This window comes from Eurosta solidaginis, chromosome 4 (genome assembly GCF_040869045.1).
Source record: "Eurosta solidaginis isolate ZX-2024a chromosome 4, ASM4086904v1, whole genome shotgun sequence".
Classification (NCBI taxonomy): Eukaryota; Metazoa; Arthropoda; class Insecta; order Diptera; family Tephritidae; genus Eurosta; species Eurosta solidaginis.
Genome location: NC_090322.1, coordinates 120,805,251 through 120,827,791, shown reverse-complemented (window position 1 = coordinate 120,827,791; position 22,541 = coordinate 120,805,251). Strand labels below are relative to the sequence as shown.

Sequence of the window (22,541 nt, the reverse complement as noted above, 5' to 3'; positions counted from 1 at the left end):
AGCCTTCGGGGAGCAACCTTATCGCTACAACAACAACAACAACAAAAAAGAGACCTGGGCCATTTTTCGGTTTTTCGTTAACATCTTTTGAACGAGTTTAATTTCCGACATCGGATTATTATTAATATTTGACACCTCTCTCTATTTTTGCTAACGTATTAGCAATCGACCCCTGTTATAGGCTATTACCCAATTAAAAAATTCAATAATGGCAGAAAACCTTAGACCGATCAACACATTGCATCTGTCCGGAGATATCTGCTGTTAATTTTGCAATATTCATGGAGTTGTTGTAATGTTGTTTACAAGAAAAATGTTGTGTACAAATGGATTTTTCACGGATTTTATTTTTATCCCACCCCATTGGACTGGCCGAAGGCTGCCAACGCAGACAGGTGTTCTGCGCAAAACCACTATGGATCTCACTCAATGTGGATCTCCCAATCTAAGTTTATATGCTCGGGTCAGTCAGATCTGCAAACTGGAATAATACAGCAACTCTTAGCCAAACACTACAATAACGATTACCGATATTACATTGAGCTCAAAATAGTCTAATGAACAAATATGTACATATATATGAACATGTAAGTACATCCACAATGAGATCAACGGAGATATTTTCCACCATTTGCCTTCAGTTTCTTATGGCACCAATTCTTTCATTGAAGCTTTTACCATTTACGAAAATATAATGCATCCGCAAATGCTACAAAACCAAAAATTAATATATGTACATAGAAACAAAATGAAATTATTATTGCGTCTTTTCATTGTATTTGTCACCACTTTTTTCTATATTCACTCGATTGCATCTTAATATTTTCACATTTGAATACATTTTCCGCAACTATCATTAATTTGAAATCATCGCAGTCGATTGATAATATTCAAATACACTTACTTTCATCAAATTTAGAAGCTATTCCCGGATTAAAACTACAAATAATTAGAAAAACTAGTGCTCCTGCACAAATTAAGAAGTTACAGTTCGCCATTTCTATTTGATTAAAAATCATGGTTCAACTGAGGTGAATTCGAAGCAATTTGACAGTCGACTTATGTTCATTAATTTTCAATGTTGCCAAAACACCACATAATGTTGTGAAATGAATAATCGCAAAATCACAACAACGTCAAGAGCGCGTCATCGTATAGCGTGCGAAACCTGTAATGCCTAAACTACACTTTGGTACTGGTGTGAGGGTGAAACTATATTCCAAAAAACAAACGAATTACAAGAAAAATACAACCTAGTTTTTTTTTTAGGTTTTTTTGACATTCTACCGTTCTTTATTTTTTTCTGACAAATGAAAATTTGGTTTGGAAATTTTGTGCATAAAAACACAACTAAAAGCAAATTTCTTGTGAAAAAAGTGAACCATCAGACACCGAAATAATTTTACCGTTTATTTGCATTGTTTTTATTATTAAAAGTGATAATCAAAAAATAAAATTTAAAACATAAACAAAAAGCCACTTATGTCAACGACTTGTATTAATAATATTATGGCGCATTGTCATAGTCAAAATAAAATAGGTTTTATATTTAGTTTCAGTTTTTTTAATAGATAGCTCATAGAAAATTTTGTCAAAACACTGCAACTAAATTTAAAATCTATTTTATTTTGACTATGACTATGCGCCAATATATTTTCCAAACGCACTAAATATTGAATTTGTTAATCCAAAGTCATTTTTATAATAAAAAAAAAAAATGGTATGAATATAAAATATAGAATGTCAATTTGTTAAATAACTGAAATGAAAAAATATTTATTTTTTGGCACTTTCTTTTGTGCTTGTTCATGATTTTTTGGGTTTTTTGTTACCCAACACTGATTCAATGCAGCAAATTTTGTTTGTACATGTCAATGCGTTTGGCGCATTAAATCGGTGTTAGTTAAAAAAAAACACCAAACAATCTCGTAGCACAAAAAAAAAAAAAAAAGATGCCACATAAATAAATACTTTTCCATCATTTCAGTGTTTTGGTATAGTAAATGGCTGGGACTTCAATCTGCCCTGTGTGTCGTGGAATTTTATTGACAGAATGCCACTGCTTCTAATGTTGTATTCTTGTTGTATTCTATTGTTTTTAAATGACCTTGCAGACGTTGGTCTTTATTAACTTAATACAATTCATAATAAGTTTGGCAAATATCTTGATTTAATATCTTCAGACGACACATCGAACTGTTCTGTAACTCGATGTGATCCAGTGGTATTGCCTGAGGATGTTTGTCATCCAGCACTTTCAATATACCTGGACAGTTTACCGGTGCGGAATACTACTGATCCGAATGCGTCTTCACACCGGTTTCTATTTAGGAAGGCCAATTGGTCTTTACTAATCGATGAAGTCTCTAATATAACTTGGCCTGAGTACGACGGAGATATTGAAGTGAGCTGGATCCATTTCATCAACGTTTTACATGCAATATTTCTCAAATGTGTGCCTCGTTCCAAAACCTCTTCGGCACCTCCAGCTACTGCTTGGAGTTCCAGAGAACTTAGTTATTTAAAAAACAAAAAAAAAAAAACACACTATTTCAAGCGTTTCAAATTATCTGGTTCTAATAATGACTATGCTGTAATTCCATCTTGCGCCTTAAGTACAACAGGCTACAGATAAGATGCTATAAGAATTCTATGATGAAGATTAAGCATCGGATCTCTTCCAATCTAAAATCATTTTATTCCTTCGTCAACTCCAAAAGAAAAATTAAAGGGTTTCCTTCTGTAATGAAGTATAACGATCAGTAATGACTCCGAGATTGCTAATATGTTTGCTGCCTTTTTAAATCTAATTATTCGACTATCCTTAACTCGCCTCTGGTGGATTATCAATATATGTTACCTTCGCTTAACTCAGTAGTAATCCCATATATTCATACAGATGAGGTACTAAGGCATCTGGAAAGTCTGAAAATTTCCTTCTCCAGTGGACCTGATGAAATACCATCTGTTGTGCTAAGAACTTGTGCTCAATTTCCTTGTCAACTCCTTACCTTCTTATTTAATGTCTCTTTGAGGCAAGGTGGAAGGAGTCATTTATAATACCACTTTATAAAAGTGGGACTAAATTTTGTGTCACAAACTATAGAGGAATAGCCAGACTTTGTGCTATTCCAAAACTATTTGAATCAATTGTCATAAAGCAACTTGCTTTTACAGTATCTTCAGCAGTGGACCTTTCACAACATGGATTTTGCAAGGATGAGTCCACTGTGTCTAACTTGCTGGAGTTCATAACCCTTGTATCCAATCACTTTAGGACGAACTGCGAAATTGATGTCAATTACACTGATTTCAGCAAGGCGTTTGATAAAGTTTCCCATTGCTTACCCCCGCTAAAACTCGACCAATTGGGTTTTCCATCACTGCTTCTCTCTTGGGTTTCTTCGTACTTGGAAGGACGAAATCAAACCGTTGTGTTTAACAATTCTTTGTCTGAATTCATCAATGTATCTTCTGGAGTTCCCCAGGGCAGTCACCTTGGTACAGTGTTCTTCCTGCTCTTCATTAATGACCGCCGAAATGTTTTGAACCGCTGCATGCCGCTGATGTACGCTGGTGATGTCAAACTGGTTATGCCCATTCGCTCACCTGAAAATAGGGCACTTTTCCAATCGGATCTGAATAACCTAGTTGAGGGGTGTGATGTGAACGTCATGTCACTAAACTTACCAAAGTGCAAGTTTATGTGTTTTACGAGGAAATCTTTTAAATCCAATCAGTACTTGATAGGCGATTATATCATTAAGCAAATTACAAACGGCGGCCACCGTGGTGTGATGGTAGCGTGCTCCGCCTATCACACCGTATGCCCTGGGTTCAACTCCCGGGCAAAGCAACATCAAAATTTTAGAAATAAGGTTTTTCAATTAGAATAAAATTTTTCTAAGCGGAGTCGCCCCTCGGCAGTGTTTGGCAAGCGCTCCGGGTGTATTTCTGCCATGAAAAGCTCTCAGTGAAAACTCATCTGCCTTGCAGATGCCGTTCGGAGTCGGCATAAAACATGTAGGTCCCGTCCGGCCAATTTGTAGGGAAAATCAAGAGGAGCACGACGCAAATTGGAAGAGAAGCTCGGCCTTAGATCTCTTCGGGGGTTATCGCGCCTTACATTTATTTTTTTTATTTTAAGTTACAAACTTTACTGTTCTTGGCGTTATAATGGACCTTAACTAGACTTCAAATTAATTATCGAATCGTTTGTGAATAGGGCTAGAGGCACTTTGGCTTTCGTAAAAAGGTGGTCAAAGGAATTCAATGACCCCTATGTCACTAAAACTTTTTATCGTTAGTAAGACCTATATTGGAATATGCTTCCATTATCTGGAACCCGCGTTATCAGGTTCATAGCGAAAAACTGGAATCGGTCCAGAAGCAATTTTTGCTCTTTGCTTTAAATCATTTGCCCTGGGATCCATCAAGGAACCTACCGCCCTATTGCAGCCGGTTAAAACTTTTACAGCTGCCTCCACTACAAAGCCGTATGGAGATTCTTGGTGTTTTATTCGTGGTAAAACTATTAAAAGGGATGATAAACAGTCCATTTCTGTTTGGCGAGGTTATGTTTAATGTTCCTTTTAGGCACTCTCGGTATTTTCAACTGCTATATTTAATTACATGTAGATCGAACCTCTTCGTTGTCTGTGTCAGGATTTCAGTAGTCACTGCAATAATATTGCTACTTGTGACAAATTTAACAGTATAATAAAATATATTCTCATTGCCTTGAACTCATAACTGTTTCAAAATTAACATGTTAAACTAAATCTGTTATTTCTTTTTATACTCAGCTGAGCAGAGCTCACATAATATATTAACTTTGTTCGCATAACGGTGATCCGTAACGGCATATACTAATCGAGATAGATATATGCCGTCTTTCAGTGAGTTTAAAGCTCCGGCTCACGCTCAATTCTCACGGGAATGCTCTGGATTATTGAGAGACTTGAGAAGCAGATGTCGTGAAATTTTCGCACACGTGAAATGTGATAGGCAGATGTCGCCGCTGTTTTTCATTTAACTCATACGGCGAAAGGCTAAGCAGCGACATCTATTTTTGAAAATGTGGGTATATTAAGGGCCCTGTTTCCAACCTAAAAAGAAGTAATTAACAAATTATCTGGCTCACAAATTTAACCAGACTTCTATCTGGATTTATCTGGCTCAAATCGTTGTTGTTGCATTTACATGCAAAATTATTTATCTGGCTACGGATTTTGCCACCGGATGATAGCTATAGACTTCTATATATCAAAATGATCTGGGCGAAAAAAGAAATTTATTTAGCCATGTCCGTCCGTTCGTCCGTAAACACGATAAGTTGAGTAAATTTTGAGGTATCTTGATGAAATTTGGTATGTAGGTTCCTGGGCGCTCACATCAGATCGCTATTTAAAATTAATGAAATCGAACTATAACCACGCCCACTTTTTCGATTTCGAAAATTTCAAAAACCGAAAAAGTGCTATAATTCATAACCAAAGACGGATAAAGCGATGAAACTTGGTAGGTGCGTTGAACTTATGACGCAAATAGAAAACTAGTAAAATTTTGGATAATGGGCGTGGCACCCCCTAATTTTAAAAGAAGGTAACTTAAAAGTCTTCCAAGCTGTAATTTGGCAGTCCTTGAAGATATCATGATGAAATTTGGCTGGCACGTTACTCGTATTACTATATGTCTGATAAATAAAAATTTGCAAAATCGGATGACGAACACGCCCACTTAAAAAAAAATGTTTTTAAAGTTAAATTTTAACAAAAAATTTTATATCTTTACAGTATATAAGTAAATTATGTCAACATTCAACTCCAGTAATGATATGGTGCAACAAAATACAAAAATAAAAGAAAATTTCAAAATGGGCGTGGCTCCGCCCTTTTTCATTTAATTCGTCTAGAATACTTTTAATACCAATCCTTGTGAAATTTGGTAGGGGCGTAGATTCTATGGCGATAACTGTTTTCTGTGAAAATGGGCAAAATCGGTTGAAGCCACGGCCAGTTTTTATACACAGTCAACCTTCTGTCTTTCCGCTCGGCCGTTAACACGATAACTTGAGCAAAAATTGATACATCTTTACTAAACTTAGTTCACGCAGTTATCTGAACTCACTTTACGTTGGTGTAAAAAATGGTCGAAATCCGACCATGACCACGCCTACTTTTCCGATATCGAAAATTTGGAAAAATGAAAAAATTCCATAATTCTATAGCACATACGAAAAAAGGGATGAAACATTGTAAACAGTGGTATTGACGCAAAATATAACCTTAGAAAGTACTTTGTAAAATGGGTGTGACACCTACCATATTAAGTAGAATAAAAGGAAAAAGTTCTGCAGGGTGAAATCAAAAGCCCATGGAATCTTGGCAGGAATACTGTTCGTGGTATTACATATATAACTAAATTAGCGGTACCCGAAAGATTATGTTCTGGGTCACCCTGGTCCACATTTTCGTCGATATCTCGAAAACACCTTCACATATACAACTAAGGGCCACTTCTTTTAAAACCCTCATTAATACCTTTAATTTGATACCCATATCGTACAAACACATTCTAGAGTCACCCCTGGTCCACCTTTATGGCGATATCTCGAAAAGGCGTCCACCTATAGAACTAAGGCCCATTCCCTTTTAAAATACCCATTAACACCTTTCATTTGATATCCATATCATACAAACACATTCTTGAGTCACCCCTGGTCCACCTTTGTGGCGATATCTCGAAAAGGCATCCACCTGTAGAACTAAGGCCCACTCCCTTTTAAAATACTCATTAACACCTTTCATTTGATACCCATATCATACAAACACATTATAGAGTGACCTCTGGTCCACCTTTATGGCGATATCCCGAACTTGCATCCACCTATAGAACTATGGCCCACTCCCTTTTAAAATACTCTTTAATACCTTCCATTTGAAACCCATGTCACACAAACACATTCCAGGGTTACCCTAGGTTCATTTTGCTAAATGGCGATTTTCCCTTATTTTGTCTCCAAAGCTCTCAGCTGAGTATGTAATGTTCGGTTACACCCGAACTTAACCTTCCTTACTTGTTTTTTTTTTTTGCAATTTCTTTTGTATGTAGATTGATAAGCATAAGATTTGTCAATCTGTAGATTGATTAATAAATAAATAAATACGAAATGATTTGGGTGGGTGGCTTGGAATCACGTCACCCATCGGCAGCGTCTGTTCACCACTAGGTGCGGCTGCAAGCGGGCGTCTGTCTTGGAGCAAGCGGCTCGCTATATAAACGTGCAAGTAATATTTTCACCCCCGCTGAGCGGGTTGTGCGCTGGGCTTGGGACCCGCCACGTCAAACCATACTCCAATGAAAAGCAACAACAAACCTCGGATAAAAAGAACACTCTCTATTGATGACGACCATGGCAAACGTTTGAAGGACAATGAATTGAGGGCATGCACCTGGACGTCCGTTCCCTGAATGGGATTGGTGCAGATGCCCGGCTTGTTGATGTCCTCGTCAAAGCAAAATCTGACATCACCGCCGTCCAAGAAATGCGCTGGACGAAGCAAGGAAGGAAGAAAATTAAAAATTGTGACATCTATTTAAGTGACCATACAAGTAAGTGCAGTTTCGGCGTCGGATTCGTGGTGGGAGAGAGACTTTGTCACCAAGTATTGGCGTTCACGCCTGTGGACGAGCGTATCGCCGCTATCCGAATAAAAGAAAAATTTTTTAATATATCATTCATCTGCGACCATGCGCCGACAGAAGAGAAAGACGATGAGGTAAAAGACGCTTTTTATGAACAATTAGAATGCACATACGAGCGCTACTCGCCATTATATAAAAGTCGTGATTGGCGGCTTTAACGCCAGGGTGGGCAAAGAAGGTGTTTTTGGCCCTACAGTCAGTCGGAAACTTCAGCCTACACAATGAAACTTCTCCTAATGAACTGAGGCTGATTGCCTTTGCCTGTGCTCGAAACATGGTCATATCCAGCACGAGGTTCATGCATAAAAAGATACATCAAGGTACATAGCTCTCCCTCGAACGAAATACTCGCAATCAGATCGATCACGTTGTGATAGACGGATGGCATGCCTCCAGTGTTTTAGATGTGCGCACGATCCGAGGACCTAACATCGACTCGACCCTTATTTCGTCCCAGCCAAAATACGCACCGCCTCTGCGCGGCTAAAACCAAGGAACAAAAAATACAAGGAAAGCTAGACGTCGAAAGGCTGCAATCGCAACAGACTGCCATTGATTTCGCAACTCGACTCTCACACCTGCTCTCTGAGAGCACAACTCAGCCTGAAGGAATACAGGAGCAGTGGGAGCATATCTCCAAAGCACTTCGTACTGCCGCCGAGGAAAAAATTGGTTACCAGCGGCGACGGAAAAACAACTGGTACGATGAAGAATGCCGCGTTGAAACCGAAAAAAAGACGCTGCCTACAGGGCTACGTAAAAAGCGAGCGCAACGATAGGGGTGTGTGAACGCTACCGCGAGTTAGAAAGGGAAGCGAGACGCCTTTTCAGGAAGAAAAAATCAGAGACAGAAAGGCCAGAGTGCGAGGAGCTTGAGCTGCTAGCCACCAGGAATAACGCCCGAAAATTGTACCAAAAAATTCGGCGACAGACGGAAGGTTTTAAGACCGGGGCAAAGTCCTGTAAGAACGAAAACGGCGACCTTGTAACTGATGTGCAGAGAGTATTTAGATTATGGAGGGAACACTTCTCTGCTCTCCTAAATGGAGACAACGATTTACCGCACAGAGATGACGAACCCTATCCCGCAATCGATGATGATGGAATAAATGTCCCCCCCACCTGATTATGACGAAGTCAGAATTGCAATAACCAGATTGAAAAACAACAAGGCCGCGGGCGCTGATGGATTGCCTGCGAAGCTATTCAAATACGGCGGCGAGGAGTTGGTAAGGCGAATGCATCAGCTTCTTCGCAAAATATGGGCGGACGAAAGCATGCCCGACGATTGAAATCTAAGTGTCCCAGTTCACAAGAAGTGGGATACTGCAAACTGCACCAACTATCGCGGAATCAGTCTTCTTAATATCGCATATAATGTCCTGTCAAGTGTATTGTGCGAAACATTGAAGCCCACCTTGAATCAACTGATTGGACCTTATCAGTGCGGCTTCAGACCTGGTAAATCTACCATCGACCAGATTTTCATAATGCGCCAAATCTTGGAAAAAACCCGCGAAAGAAAAATCGACACACATCACCTCTTCGTCGATTTTAAAGCCGCCGTCGACAGCACGAAAAGGAGCTGCCTATATGCCGCTATGTCTGAATTTGGTTTCCCCGCAAAACTTGTACGGCTGTGCAAAATGACGTTGAGCAACACCATCAGCTCAGTCAGAATTGGAAAGGACCTCTCCGAGCCGTTCGAAACTAAACGAGGTTTCAGACAGGGTGACTCCCTATCGTGCGGATTCTTTAATTTTATGCTGGAGCAAATTATACTAGCTGCAGAACTTAACCGCTCTGGAATAATCTTATATATAAAATTCTCGTGTCGCAATGTTCGCTTCCGTTCTCCTCCGAAACGGCTTGACCGATTCTCATGAAATTTTAGGAGCATATTGAGTAGGTCTGTGAATCGACCAACATCTATTTTTCATACCGCTGGGAGGCTAGGGTCTCGATATAAAGCCCAAAACGTGGACCCGGGTACCCCTAGAATGTGTTTATACAATATTGTTACGAATATTAGCAAAACTAAGGGGTGCTGCCAACTCTAAGCCGATGCTAAGCAGTGACGTGAATTCACATCCATAGATCAATCATTATGTATCTACTTAAACGAAACAATAATTGCGTCTACACATATGTACCATGTACGTATACGAGCAGCAATGAGAAAAACTATAAAATTGTGCAATTGTAGTTACAGCTGAGAAGTTTGAGAGCTGCTGGACTAGTAGATTCTGGAAGCGCCTAGAAGATGTATAAAATTGTGCAATTGTAGTTACAGCTGAGAAGTTTGAGAGCTGCTGGACTAGTAGATTCTGGAAGCACCTAGAAGATGCGAAGGTTGAAATCAAAGAGTATAAAAGGCGACAATTGTAGAGGCGCTGGAATTCAGTTTGATTTGAGTTGTCAAGCAGTTTCGATTAAGACGATATCTAGCGAGCAATAGCAGTATTATTTTGAAAGTCAGTTTCATTTAAGCTATCAGTTTGGTTATTAAGCTATTCGTTGCACAGTTTGAGTGTTATTGTGAAGTATTTTAATAAAGGCCATTTTTCCATTATTCAATATTGGAGTTATTTATTCAACAGTTTAGCGATACGAACCTAGCAAAAGGGCAAATAAGAGGATTGGCAGTAAATTCGTTACAATTGGTGTCAGAAGAGGAATTGTTGAATAAATTCCAGAGGACAACAAGAACATGGCACAGTTCAGTGAATTGGAGATCCAGCAACTAAGGAAGGAGTTGGAGAGCCGTGGATTGAATACAAGCGGCGTTAAACTCGAACTTCAGGCACGGCTACAAGAGGCAATGGAAGCAGAAAGAATTGATGTGGAAGAGTATGTTTTTCATCTTGATGGCGAGGAGACAACAAAAATTGAAGAGAAAAACGAAACATCGCAGACGGTTACCAGCACAGACTTGAACATGATATTGGCTGCAATATCTGCACAAACATCGACAGTAGCATCAATGTCGTCGCAATTGGCATCCCAACTGGAAGCGCAAGAGGCACGTATAACAGAAATGTCATCGCAAATATCCACCAACATGTCATATCAACTAGAAGAACAGAAAACGTATATATCATCACAGATGGAATCCCAAGCGATACGAATAACAGCGAAGATTGAAGCGCAAGAGGCACGGATATCCGAAATGTCGGCTCAAATTTCAGCACAGATATCATCGCAGATCTCTGCTCAACTGGAAGTGCTCTTATAAGGACGTATTTCCTCGAAGTAGGAGACGCAATATACAAAAATTTTACAGTTTGAATAAAAATGGATGCTTTGAGAGGACGTATCGAGCAGTTGCAACTAAATCGCCCCGCAGTTTCAACGAGTAATCCAAAGGTAAAAACACCATCCTTTGACGGTTCTGTTCCTTTCCAGGTCTTTAAGTTACAATTTGAGAAGACCGCAACAGTGAACAACTGGAATGCTGAAGATAAAATTGCTGCATTGTTCGTAGCTTTTAAAGGACCAGCTGCGGAAATCTTACCGACCATCCCAGAGTACGAGCGGAACAACTACGAAACATTGATGAGCGCTTTAGAGAGACGTTACGGAAGCAAGCATAGGGAACAGATATTTAAAATTGAGTTGCAAAACCGCTGCCAAAAAACAAATGAGACATTGCAGGAGTTTGCTTCAGATATTGAAAGATTGGCTCATCTTGCAAATGCGGACGCACCCGTGGAATACACTGAAATGGTAAAAATCCAGAGCTTTATAAATGGCATACGGGACGTGGAAACGAAGCGAGCTACATACGCAAACCCAAAGCTGACATTTGCTGAAACGGTATCCATGCACTGACTCAAGAAACAGCATTGCTTCTGTGTTCTGTTCCTTTCCTGGTCTTTAAGCTACAATTTGAGAAGACCGCAACAGTGAACAACTGGAATGCTGAAGATAAAGTTGCTGCATTGTTCGTAGCTTTAAAAGGACCAGCTGCGGAAATCTTACCGACCATCCCAGAGTACGAGCGGAACAACTACGAAACATTGATGAGCGCTTTAGAGAGACGTTACGGAAGCGAGCATAGGGAACAGATATTCCAAATTGAGTTGCAAAACCGCTGCCAAAAAGCAAATGAGACATTGCAGGAGTTTGCTTCAGATATTGAAAGATTGGCTCATCTTGCAAATGCTGACGCACCCGTGGAATACACTGAAAGGGTAAAAATCCAGAGCTTTATAAATGGCATACGGGACGTGGAAACGAAGCGAGCTACATACGCAAACCCAAAGCTGACATTTGCTGAAACGGTATCACATGCACTGACTCAAGAAACAGCATTGCTTCTGTGTAAGCCAGTTTACAAAGCACGCTGTGTGGAGGTAGAAAGGCCGGAGTGGGTAGACGCAATATTGGAGGCGCTGAAAGGATCGCAAAAGCGGAGTGAAAAAGTTAACAAATGTTTCAAATGCGGGAAGTCCGGTCACATTTCCCGTCATTGCGATCTTGATCCTAGCAGTTCCAACAATGTGGGTGGCCGTAAACGCAAAGCTGGAGGAGATGAGCAAGAGCGAGTAAGAGGTAGAGATCGAGAGCTAGATCCAGCTATTGAATGCCCTGTGATATCTGTGTTGCAAATTGGTAGAAAATCGAGCAGTCTTACCGTCAGAGGGAATGTGGATGGCAAAGAACATGTACTGACTGTAGATACGGGCGCATCTCATTCCATGATTCGATCTGATTTGGTCTACAGGAGAGTTAAGTCATTACCTGGAGCAAGGTTGCGTACGGTCACAGGCGAGTATAACCAAGACCAGGGAGAAGTGATATGTGAAGTCCTAATTGGGAAGGTCATGGTTTTACACAAATTCGTTGTGGCGGAGATCGTTGATGAAGTCATATTGGGAGTGAACTTCTTGGTTGACCATGACATCAGGATCCATATGCGAAGAAAAATTATGCGCTATAAGAACCAGGACATACCACTTAACTTTAGTTTGGAAAAAGGGTTCAGCAGTAATCGCGTACTGGTGAAGAAGACTCGACGAAGGCCACGAAATTCAAAGGTAAAGGTTGATGGAACAAATGGGCCAAACAAATCAAAACCGAAGGTACATGTGAGAGAAACACTGGCATTGAAAACCCCTAACGGACGTACTAAAACGAAGGAAAGGATTTCGCAGAAAGAATGCAAGGGTGGTTTCAAGCCAAGACACACTACTGTTGTGAAGCGTCGGAACGATACTAATTATGCAAAGCAAATCCGTCCAGCGCAAGGTCTACGAAGTAGTTCATTGGCCAAACAACAGAGTGTAAAGGAACGGCCCAGGGTAATGAGTAGTAAGATGAAACGCAGGTACAATGAGAAAAAAAATTCAGAAGGTTTCTTGGAAGAAGATTTGGTACTGTTATACAACCCTCACCGGTGGAAAGGTGTTCCATCCAAGATTCGGTGCAGTTGGGAAGGCCCGTACAAGGTTGTAAAGAAGATCGGTGATACCATCTACCGCATACAAACCATTGGGAAACCACGGAGTAGAAGAGTGGTACATTTGGAGATGCTATCGGCGTTTAGATCGGGAGATTTGTCTGATCGGGACGATCAGACTTAGGTGGAGGGCAGTGGTACGAACAATAGCAAAATTAAGGGGGCTGCCAACTCTAAGCCGATGCTAAGCAGTGACGTGAATTCACATCCATAGATTAATCATTATGTATCTACTTAAACGAAACAATAATTGCGTCTATACATATGTACCATGTACGTATACGAGCAGCGGAGAGTCAATGCACAAACCCATGCATATATCTGAGATACTCCTATAAGTATGCAATGAGAAAAACTATAAAAGTGTGCAATTGTAGTTACAGCTGAGAAGTTTGAGAGCTGCTGGACTAGTAGATTCTGGAAGCGCCTAGAAGATGTGAACGTTGAAATCAAAGAGTATAAAAGGCGACAATTGTAGAGGCGCTGGAATTCAGTTTGATTTGAGTTGTCAAGCAGTTTCGATTAAGACGATATCTAGCGAGCAATAGCAGTATTATTTTGAAAGTCAGTTTCATTTAAGCTATCAGTTTGGTATTAAGCTATTCGTTGCACAGTTTGAGTGTTATTGTGAAGTATTTTAATAAAGGCCATTTTTCCATTATTCAATATTGGAGTTATTTATTCAACAGTTTAGCGATACGAACCTAGCAAAAGGGCAAATAAGAGGATTTGCAGTAAATTCGTTACAATATGGATATCAAATGAAAGCTGTTGTGAGTGCTATAGTACAGGATAATTTTCATACAACTGGGAGGCTAGGGTCTCGAGATATAGTCTAAAACATGGAACCGGGTACCCCTAGAATTTGTTTATACAATATGGATATCAAATGAAAGCTGTTGATGAGTGCTATAGTACAGGATCATTTTCATACAACTGGGAGGCTAGGGTCTCGAGATATAGCCCAAAACGTGGAACCGGGTACCCCTAGAATGTGTTTATGCAATATGGATATCAAATGAAAGCTGTTGATGAGTGCTATAGTACAGGAGGCTAGGGTCTCGAGATATAGGCCAAAACGTGGACCCGGGTACCCCTAGAATGTGTTTATACAATATGGATATCAGATGAAAGCTGTTGATGAGTGCTATAGTACAGGATAATTTTCATACAACTGTGAGGCTAGGGTCTCGAGATATAGTCCAAAATATGGACCCGGGTACCCCTAGAATGTGTTTATACAATATGGATATCAAATGAAAGCTGTTGATGAGTGCTATAGTACAGGATAATTCTCATACAACTGGGAGGCTAGGGTCTCGAGATATAGCCCAAAACGTGGACCCAGGTATCCCTAGAATGTGTTTATACAATATGGATATCAAATGAAAGCTGTTGATGAGTGCTATAGTACAGGATAATTTTCATACAACTGTGAGGTTAGGGTCTCGAGATATAGTCCAAAATATGGACTCGGGTACCCCTAGAATGTGTTTATACAATATGGATATCAAATGAAAGCTGTTCATGAGTGCTATAGTACAGGATAATTCTCATACAACTGGGAGGCTAGGCTCTCGAGATATAGGCCAAAACGTGGACCCGGGTACCCCTGGAATGTGTTTATGGAATATGGATAACAAATGAAAGCTGTTGATGAGTTCTTTGGTATAGGGTAATTTCTAATATATAGTTTCGATTAAGACGATATCTAGCGAGCAATAGCAGTATTATTTTGAAAGTCAGTTTCATTTAAGCTATCAGTTTGGTATTAAGCTATTCGTTGCACAGTTTGAGTGTTATTGTGAAGTATTTTAATAAACGCCATTTTTCCATTATTCAATATTGGAGTTATTTATTCAACAGTTTAGCGATACGAACCTAGCAAAAGGGCAAATAAGAGGATTTGCAGTAAATTCGTTACAATATGGATATCAAATGAAAGCTGTTGTGAGTGCTATAGTACAGGATAATTTTCATACAACTGGGAGGCTAGGGTCTCGAGATATAGTCCAAAACATGGAACCGGGTACCCCTAGAATTTGTTTATACAATATGGATATCAAATGAAAGCTGTTGATGAGTGCTATAGTACAGGATCATTTTCATACAACTGGGAGGCTAGGGTCTCGAGATATAGCCCAAAACGTGGAACCGGGTACCCCTAGAATGTGTTTATGCAATATGGATATCAAATGAAAGCTGTTGATGAGTGCTATAGTACAGGAGGCTAGGGTCTCGAGATATAGGCCAAAACGTGGACCCGGGTACCCCTAGAATGTGTTTATACAATATGGATATCAAATGAAAGCTGTTGATGAGTGCTATAGTACAGGATAATTTTCATACAACTGTGAGGCTAGGGTCTCGAGATATAGTCCAAAATATGGACCCGGGTACCTCTAGAATGTGTTTATACAATATGGATATCAAATGAAAGCTGTTGATGAGTGCTATAGTACAAGATAATTCTCATACAACTGGGAGGCTAGGGTCTCGAGATATAGCTCAAAACGTGGGCCCAGGTACCCCTAGAATGTGTTTATACAATATGTATATCAAATGAAAGCTGTTGATGAGTGCTATAGTACAGGATAATTTTCATATAACTGTGAGGCTCGGGTCTCGAGATATAGTCCAAAATATGAACCCGGGTACCCCTAGAATGTGTTTATACAATATGGATATCAAATGAAAGCTGTTGATGAGTGCTATAGTACAGGATAATTCTCATACAACTGGGAGGCTAGGGTCTCGAGATATAGCCCAAAACGTGGACCCAGGTACCCCTAGAATGTGTTTATACAATATGGATATCAAATGAAAGCTGTTGTGAGTGCTATAGTACAGGATAATTTTCATACAACTGGGAGGCTAGGCTCTCGAGATATAGGCCAAAACGTGGACCCGGGTACCCCTGGAATGTGTTTATGGAATATGGATAACAAATGAAAGCTGTTGATGAGTGCTTTGGTATAGGGTAATTTTCATACACTTGGGTGACTAGGGTCTCGAGATATAGGCCAAAACGTGGGCCCGTGAACGCCTAGATAGTGTTTTTATATTATGGGTATCAAATTGAAGCTGTTGAAGAGTGCTTTAGTATAGGTAGTTTTCATACCTATGGTGACTAGGGTCTCGAGATGTAGGCCGAAACGTGGATCAGGGTAACACTAGGATGTGTTTTTACATTATGGATATCAAATTGAAGCTTTTAATGTGTGCTTTAGTACAGAGTAAGTTTTATGCCGCTGGGTGTCTAGGGTCTCCAGATATAGGCCAAAACGTGGACCCGGATACACCTAGAATGTGTTTTTACATTAGGGGTATCAAACTGAAGCTGTTGCTGTATGCTTTAGTACAGAGTAAGATTTACAAAGCCGAAATAAAGACATGAATTAATAACACCCACATACCTATTTACATACGTCCTATTCGATTTGCCTGAAATTTGGTATATAAATTTGCCTATATTAATATTTACGATGCTTTTTTCCAGGAAGTAGACCAGAGACGGACTGGAACTGGGATTAGGACTGGGATTGGGACTGAGACTGAGACTCGGAATGGGACTGGAGCAAAATACATACCACCCTCTGGGACTGGCAATAAGATATGAAGAATAATGAGAAAAACTTGGGAGAAGAGAAAAGAGAGAAAGAGACTGATAAAGAGATAGAATGAGACGAAGATGGAGATAGATGAAGCGAAAAATACGGAGGGAGGAGTGAATAAAAAGATTAAGAAAAAGTGTGGAGGGGCGAGGGCAGAGTTAGACGGAAAAGCTTATTAAAATGTATGCAGATAGACCAAATTTTGGGCAGAACAACGTCTGCCGGGTCTGCTAGTATTCTATAAAAGCGTGCAATTACTGGCGTATGCTGATGACATTGATATCATCGGCCTAAACACCCGCGCCGTTAGTTCTGCTTACTCCAAACTGGAAAAAGAAGCGGTAAAGATGGGTGTGATGGTAAATGAGGACAAAACGAAGTACCTGATGTCATTGAGCAAAGAGTCAGCTCATATGCGCCTTGGCAACCACGGTACTTTTGGCAGCCAACATTTCGAAACAGTAAAAGACTTCATTTATTTGGGAACCAGCATCAACACTAGCAACAACATCAGCTCTGAAGTACAGTGAAGAATCACTTTTGCCAATAAATGCTACTTTGGACTAGGTAGGGAATTTAAAAGTAAAGTCCTCTCTCGGCAAACGAAAATCATACTCTACAAGTCACTTATCGTACCCGTCCTGCTATATGGGGCAGAAGCATGGACCATGACAACAGCAGATGAAGCGGCTTTGGGAGTGTTCGAGAGAAAAGTTCTTCGAAAGATTTATGGACCTCTACGCGTTGGCGATGGCGAGTACCGAAGAAGATTTAATGATGAGCTGTACGAGCTATACGCAGACATCAACATAGTCCAGCGAATTAAAACGCAGCGGCTGCGCTGGCTAGGCCATGTTATGTGAATTAAAGATGATGTTCCGGCCAAGAAAGTGTTTCTATCGGAACCCGCCTCTGGAAGCAGAGGTAGAGGGCGGCCCCCACTCCGTTGGAAGGACCAGGTGGAAAACGATTTAAACTCCCTTGGTGTGACGAATTGGCGCCGGTTGGCGGAGCGAAGGAGCAACTGGCGCGCCTTGTTGGACGGCCATAACCGTTTAGACGGTTCAGCGCCAATTAAGTAAGTAAGTATTTTCATTGTTCATTGTTCATCAAGTTGCACTCGCTTAAAAATTTTTGAGGGGTCATCCTGTCATGAAAAGTGCAGAACAGGTTATCAACGAAATACAGAAAGTTTGTTAATTTTTTAAAAACAACTTCTGCTCGGCATGATGACCTAAAAATGTTTACAGACATTCGTTGACTAAGTCGCGGTGATTTTCTCAACAGGTTATTTGAGTTGAGGGAAGAAGTTCTGCAATTTCTTGAAATTAATTGTAACGAAGACGCCCTAGTTCGATCTTTAAAAGATGACAATTTTATTTTGGATTTAGCATTTTTGGCTGATGTCTCCTTTTTTTGAACAAATTCAATTTAAGGCTTCAAGGGAAAGAAAGGGGAATAAACGGTGCTGTGAAAAATGTGCATCAATTCCAGACAGAACTGTTTTTGCTTTTAAGGGAACTTCAATCTGGCGATTATACCCATTTTCCGAGAACTTCGGTTATTATTAAGAAGCATGCGGGTGTTAAGCCGAGTGATCATATTGCAATTCTGCAATTCAATTTCAGGATTTTGTTTGCTTTCAGCCATTACTTGACATCTTTGAAAACCCCTTCAAATGCGATATAAGTAAGTATGAATTTGAAATTCAGTTCGAGCTAATCATCTTGTGAAGCGGAAACGTTCCACCACATTGAGATAATATTGAATTCTGGAAAAATTTAAATCATCATATCCAATATTGAAAGGAATATCTTTTCAGTGCCTATCACTTTTCCCACAATATATTTTTGTGAGAAAATTTTTCCGGACTTAAAGTTCTTTTGCTTAAAGCAGAGCAACAGTTTAACATCAAGTCATTTATCGAATATACTTTTATTAAGAAGCTGTCACGAAAGTATTGATATTGAAGATTTTATTAAAAATATCACGAAACAAAAATCAAAATTAATTTTTGTATTTATTAAACTTTCAACTGGAAACCGGGAGGGAGGGAGGGTAAGGTTTCCAAATGAATGGTTTAAATAAATAAAATATTGAATATTTTGATTTTGTAATTTTTTCCATGATATATTAATTTGTAAAATTATATTATATCTTTAATCAAACTGATTGATCGTTGTAAGTTTTTTGTGTTGCTTGGAACGAATAAACTTGCACACAAAAATGTGGTGAAGGGAAAGTGTTAAGCTCTCAAAAAAATTATTTTCAATATTGGATATTCTTACACTTTTTTTCGAGAACTCAATACTAGCTCTGTATGGTGGAACATTTTCACTAACTCATACCCACTTATATCGTAACTGAAGGAGTTTTAAAGATATCAATAAATTGTTGAAAACAAACCAAATTCTGAAATGTGTCTTCAATTGTTAAACAATTTTTCGAGAATCACAATATGATCACTCGGCTTAACACCCTCAAGTTTCGTAATAACAACTGAAATTTCTCTCTTTCTCGCTGTGCTCTTTGAATCGAATGCAAGGTGATGGTTGATGCAATATGCCTAAAAAATCTAATTTTTATCCAGTTGAGCTACAAAGCATTTATTTTACCAGTCATAATGTTTTCCCATCAGTCCACACACTTATAAAAGTTAATTTGCATTAAATCATTAACATCGGTAATAAAAGAATTTTATCAAATACAAAATCTATATATATGGTCTATCTATATTATAGGTCTTACTAACGATAAAAAAGAGAAATATTTTATCTTAAACATTTTCATTCTTTTATTTTTCAATAACATATAGAAAACTTATAGAACATTATTAAAATTTTGTGTGTTGACAAATGTACATATTCTGACTTTTAACAACTTTTATTTTCCGACTTTGGTTTCGCCATCCTGGGTTAGACGTGCATAAAGAGTTTTATGCTGCCGTATAGAAGCACCGAGATTTGCCTTAAAAAGTTGACAAAACGTGACAATCATTTAGCAATTTTTTTTTAAATATATTTTGAGTAAATTTAATTCATGTCATTCCGATATTCATTTCGATAGTTTGAAACAAGTTTTTATTTGTGAACTGGCAATACTACAATTTTTCTCGCCATTTTGTTTTGCATTTTCACCACTTGAGCGCCTAGAAAATTTTATGAAGGCGAGGACCAAGTCTGCCAAAAATTTCGGATTCTATTAAAAATTTCCAAGGAGAAGACAACAATAAATATAATTTTATAGTTAATAGCTATATGTTATTGCAATTAATTTGTAATTGATGTAAATTAAAAGGTATGCTCTGTATTTTACTTAATCGCATTGGTTAAAACACGAATAGTGTGTGTGTCGTATCTGCTGTGGTAGAAAAGGCGTTGATATGTTTTGCGATTAATTACCGTCGATGGCATTTAAACGGAGCAGTGCAATATTTTTATTAAAAAAGTGTAACCATTCAAGTGGAGAGTGAGACACTGAAAAATCAGAAAATATTTAAGTGAAGTAATTAATTGTGCATTAGAAGAGATCTTGTAATATAGTTCGAGCGATAAGAAAACAAGTTCAGAGCATGTGGTGAATGATGAATGTGAGCTGTATATGTAAGTTACTATCTAAAACATTGCGAAGAGAATATACTGGTGTAAAAGGTTTATTTAATCAATCCCTTAATTGTTCTAAGTAAAACCTTAATGAAAGCATTTAAATGAAAAAATTATGAAGGTAATTCGAGCGATGTAACAAATGTGAATGTGTAAAATTTACCATGTATTAAATAGGTGAGTGTTTGGCGACCCCGAATTCGATAGCGATGGAAGGGCTAGGGTAGGGCATGATCTATAAACTCGAGGTCAAAAAATTATTCCCAATGAAGGCGGGCTACTAGCTAAATTAGCAGTTTCAGCTCTTTCGCGGTCCAGGTAAAAGGATATTAGGACCGATAACTTCTGCAGTTCCAGAGTTATTCGGGCTGGTACCTTAGTATTGCATGTTACCGCAACGTATCGGATTAAAATCCAGCAAAGGCCTATCAACGTCGATAACACTCCCCAAACTTTCGCGGACATCATCTCTCCTGTCAAGACACTTGAAGCTGTCCAGCTCCCTTATTTCATCGCAAAACTTCCACTTGTCAACTACCGCGATGACTTTCACAAATTACATAGCTAAATGTCAACACACTCAAATTGCAGATTGAATAAGAAACACATCATGGGACAGAACTCGTACCGCTAGATTTGTCAAAGGCTTTTGACCATTGGAATCCTTTTATAAACAATGATTTCGACACAGTCACGGCATGTTACTGCAAGACTTGGAACGGTCTACCCTTTCACACAGTTACAAAAGTTTACACCTTTTGTTTAAGTGGTCATCAGTCAGTGGTCCAATTCTGGAACGTCAGATCAAAACCAAGAAGATTTAACCCAGTCATAATCAGAGTTTTGAGCTATATCCATTTTTTTTAATTTTTACTTATCGAAGCTTTATTCCCCACCAGAAGGAGTTACGATTGTCTCCGCTTTCCAAGGCAGCCGGTTTTATGTACCGGGGCTACTCGGGATTTTTCCCAACCAAGGGCTGTCATTTCAGTGTAATCCCATTTAATTTGTTGCGTCCCTCTCACAAATTGTCCATCTCCCAGCAGCTCCTTGCAGCGGGACTGCGCCATACTCTCCTGCTCCGGGAAGGTATCGATCCCAATCCGGGTCCTTCTCCTGACCCCGGTCTGAGAAACGGTTTTGGTGCGTTTGCCGAAAAATAATCTTTTTAGGACGGTCATACTCATTTCAGTGTGACACGTGCAAAAGATGGTTGCATCGGACAGGTTGTTCTGGGCTAAATCCCAAAACCCGACGTCTTCGTAACTTTTATAAATCTTTTGTGGCTCCTTGTTCACGGCCAAGGACGTCCGTAGTCTACGCCCCCGATTACCTTCCAGCAGCTCTGCTGCTCAGCAAGCCACAACAAGTACCCGGTGCTGCTCGCGTCCTATGGCGCCACCGGCTCATATGGCTGGTCCCACTCATAACTACAACCTCCGTAGTTGAGTCGTAGCAATGCCGAGCATCAGCCCCGCGCTTCCCATGGCAGCCGGTTCTTTGTACCGGAGCAACTCGGGATGTTTTTTCCCGGCTAAGGGCTGTCATTTCAGTGTAACCCCATTTAATTTGTTGCGTCCTTCCCACACATTGTCATCCTCGGAGCAGCTCCTTGCAGCTGGACTGCTACATACCCTCCTGCTCCGGGAATGTATTAAACCTAACCCCGGTCCCAGGCTGTGTTCTGCTGCATATGTCGGGAATGGATTATTTTAGTCGGTCATACTCTTGTCAGTGTATCACGTGTAAAAGATGGTTGCATCGTTCGGGCTGTTCTGTGTTAGAACCCAACGTTCGTCGCCCCCGAAATTTCTATAAAACCTTTGTGGCTCCCTGCTGTAGCATGGATAGTAGTAATGCCGAACACCAGGTTTTACCCCTGTCCCTCCCCTCCCTTTCCGACAATCGTAATCGCGTAAGGAGTCATCAACTCCTTGACCCCCACACTGTGTGTTCCGTATGCCAGCTAAGAGTATTTACGATCGCGGCATCGGTCCAATGCAGTTCATGCCTTGGTCTATGCCACCTTTATAGATGCTCTGGGCTTACAAACGGAAATCGTCCGACCGGCACATTCGTTGCACCGTGCTGCCAAAACACTAGTACCAATTCATTGACACCAGGTACACCAGCAGAAATCGGACAGCACACTCGACA

General features: G+C 39.8%; 2 protein-coding genes across 8 annotated transcripts in view; one reads left to right on the top strand and one right to left on the bottom strand.

The window, feature by feature from the left end:
* l(1)G0289 (lethal (1) G0289) overlaps positions 1 to 1,041 on the bottom strand; it is a 101,970-nt gene extending 100,929 nt beyond the window's left edge. For both annotated transcript variants that reach the window (XM_067782685.1, XM_067782686.1), the window contains exon 1: positions 905 to 1,041. In XM_067782685.1, coding sequence (XP_067638786.1) covers positions 905 to 1,019 — 115 coding nt within the window. In that variant the 5' untranslated portion in view covers positions 1,020 to 1,041. The remainder of the gene's footprint in view (positions 1 to 904) is intronic.
* Positions 1 to 22,541, top strand: part of Tao (Serine/threonine-protein kinase Tao) — a 201,589-nt gene that overhangs the window by 27,249 nt on the left and 151,799 nt on the right. For 4 of the 6 annotated variants that reach the window (XM_067782683.1, XM_067782682.1, XM_067782679.1 and 1 more), the window contains exon 1: positions 19,913 to 20,384. The exons of 1 other annotated variant lie outside the window; for it this stretch is intronic. The gene's annotated coding sequence lies outside the window, so the exon portion shown is untranslated. Of the gene's footprint in view, positions 1 to 19,912; positions 20,385 to 22,541 lie in introns of those variants that run through there. One more of the 6 variants, XM_067782680.1, reaches the window with a different exon arrangement.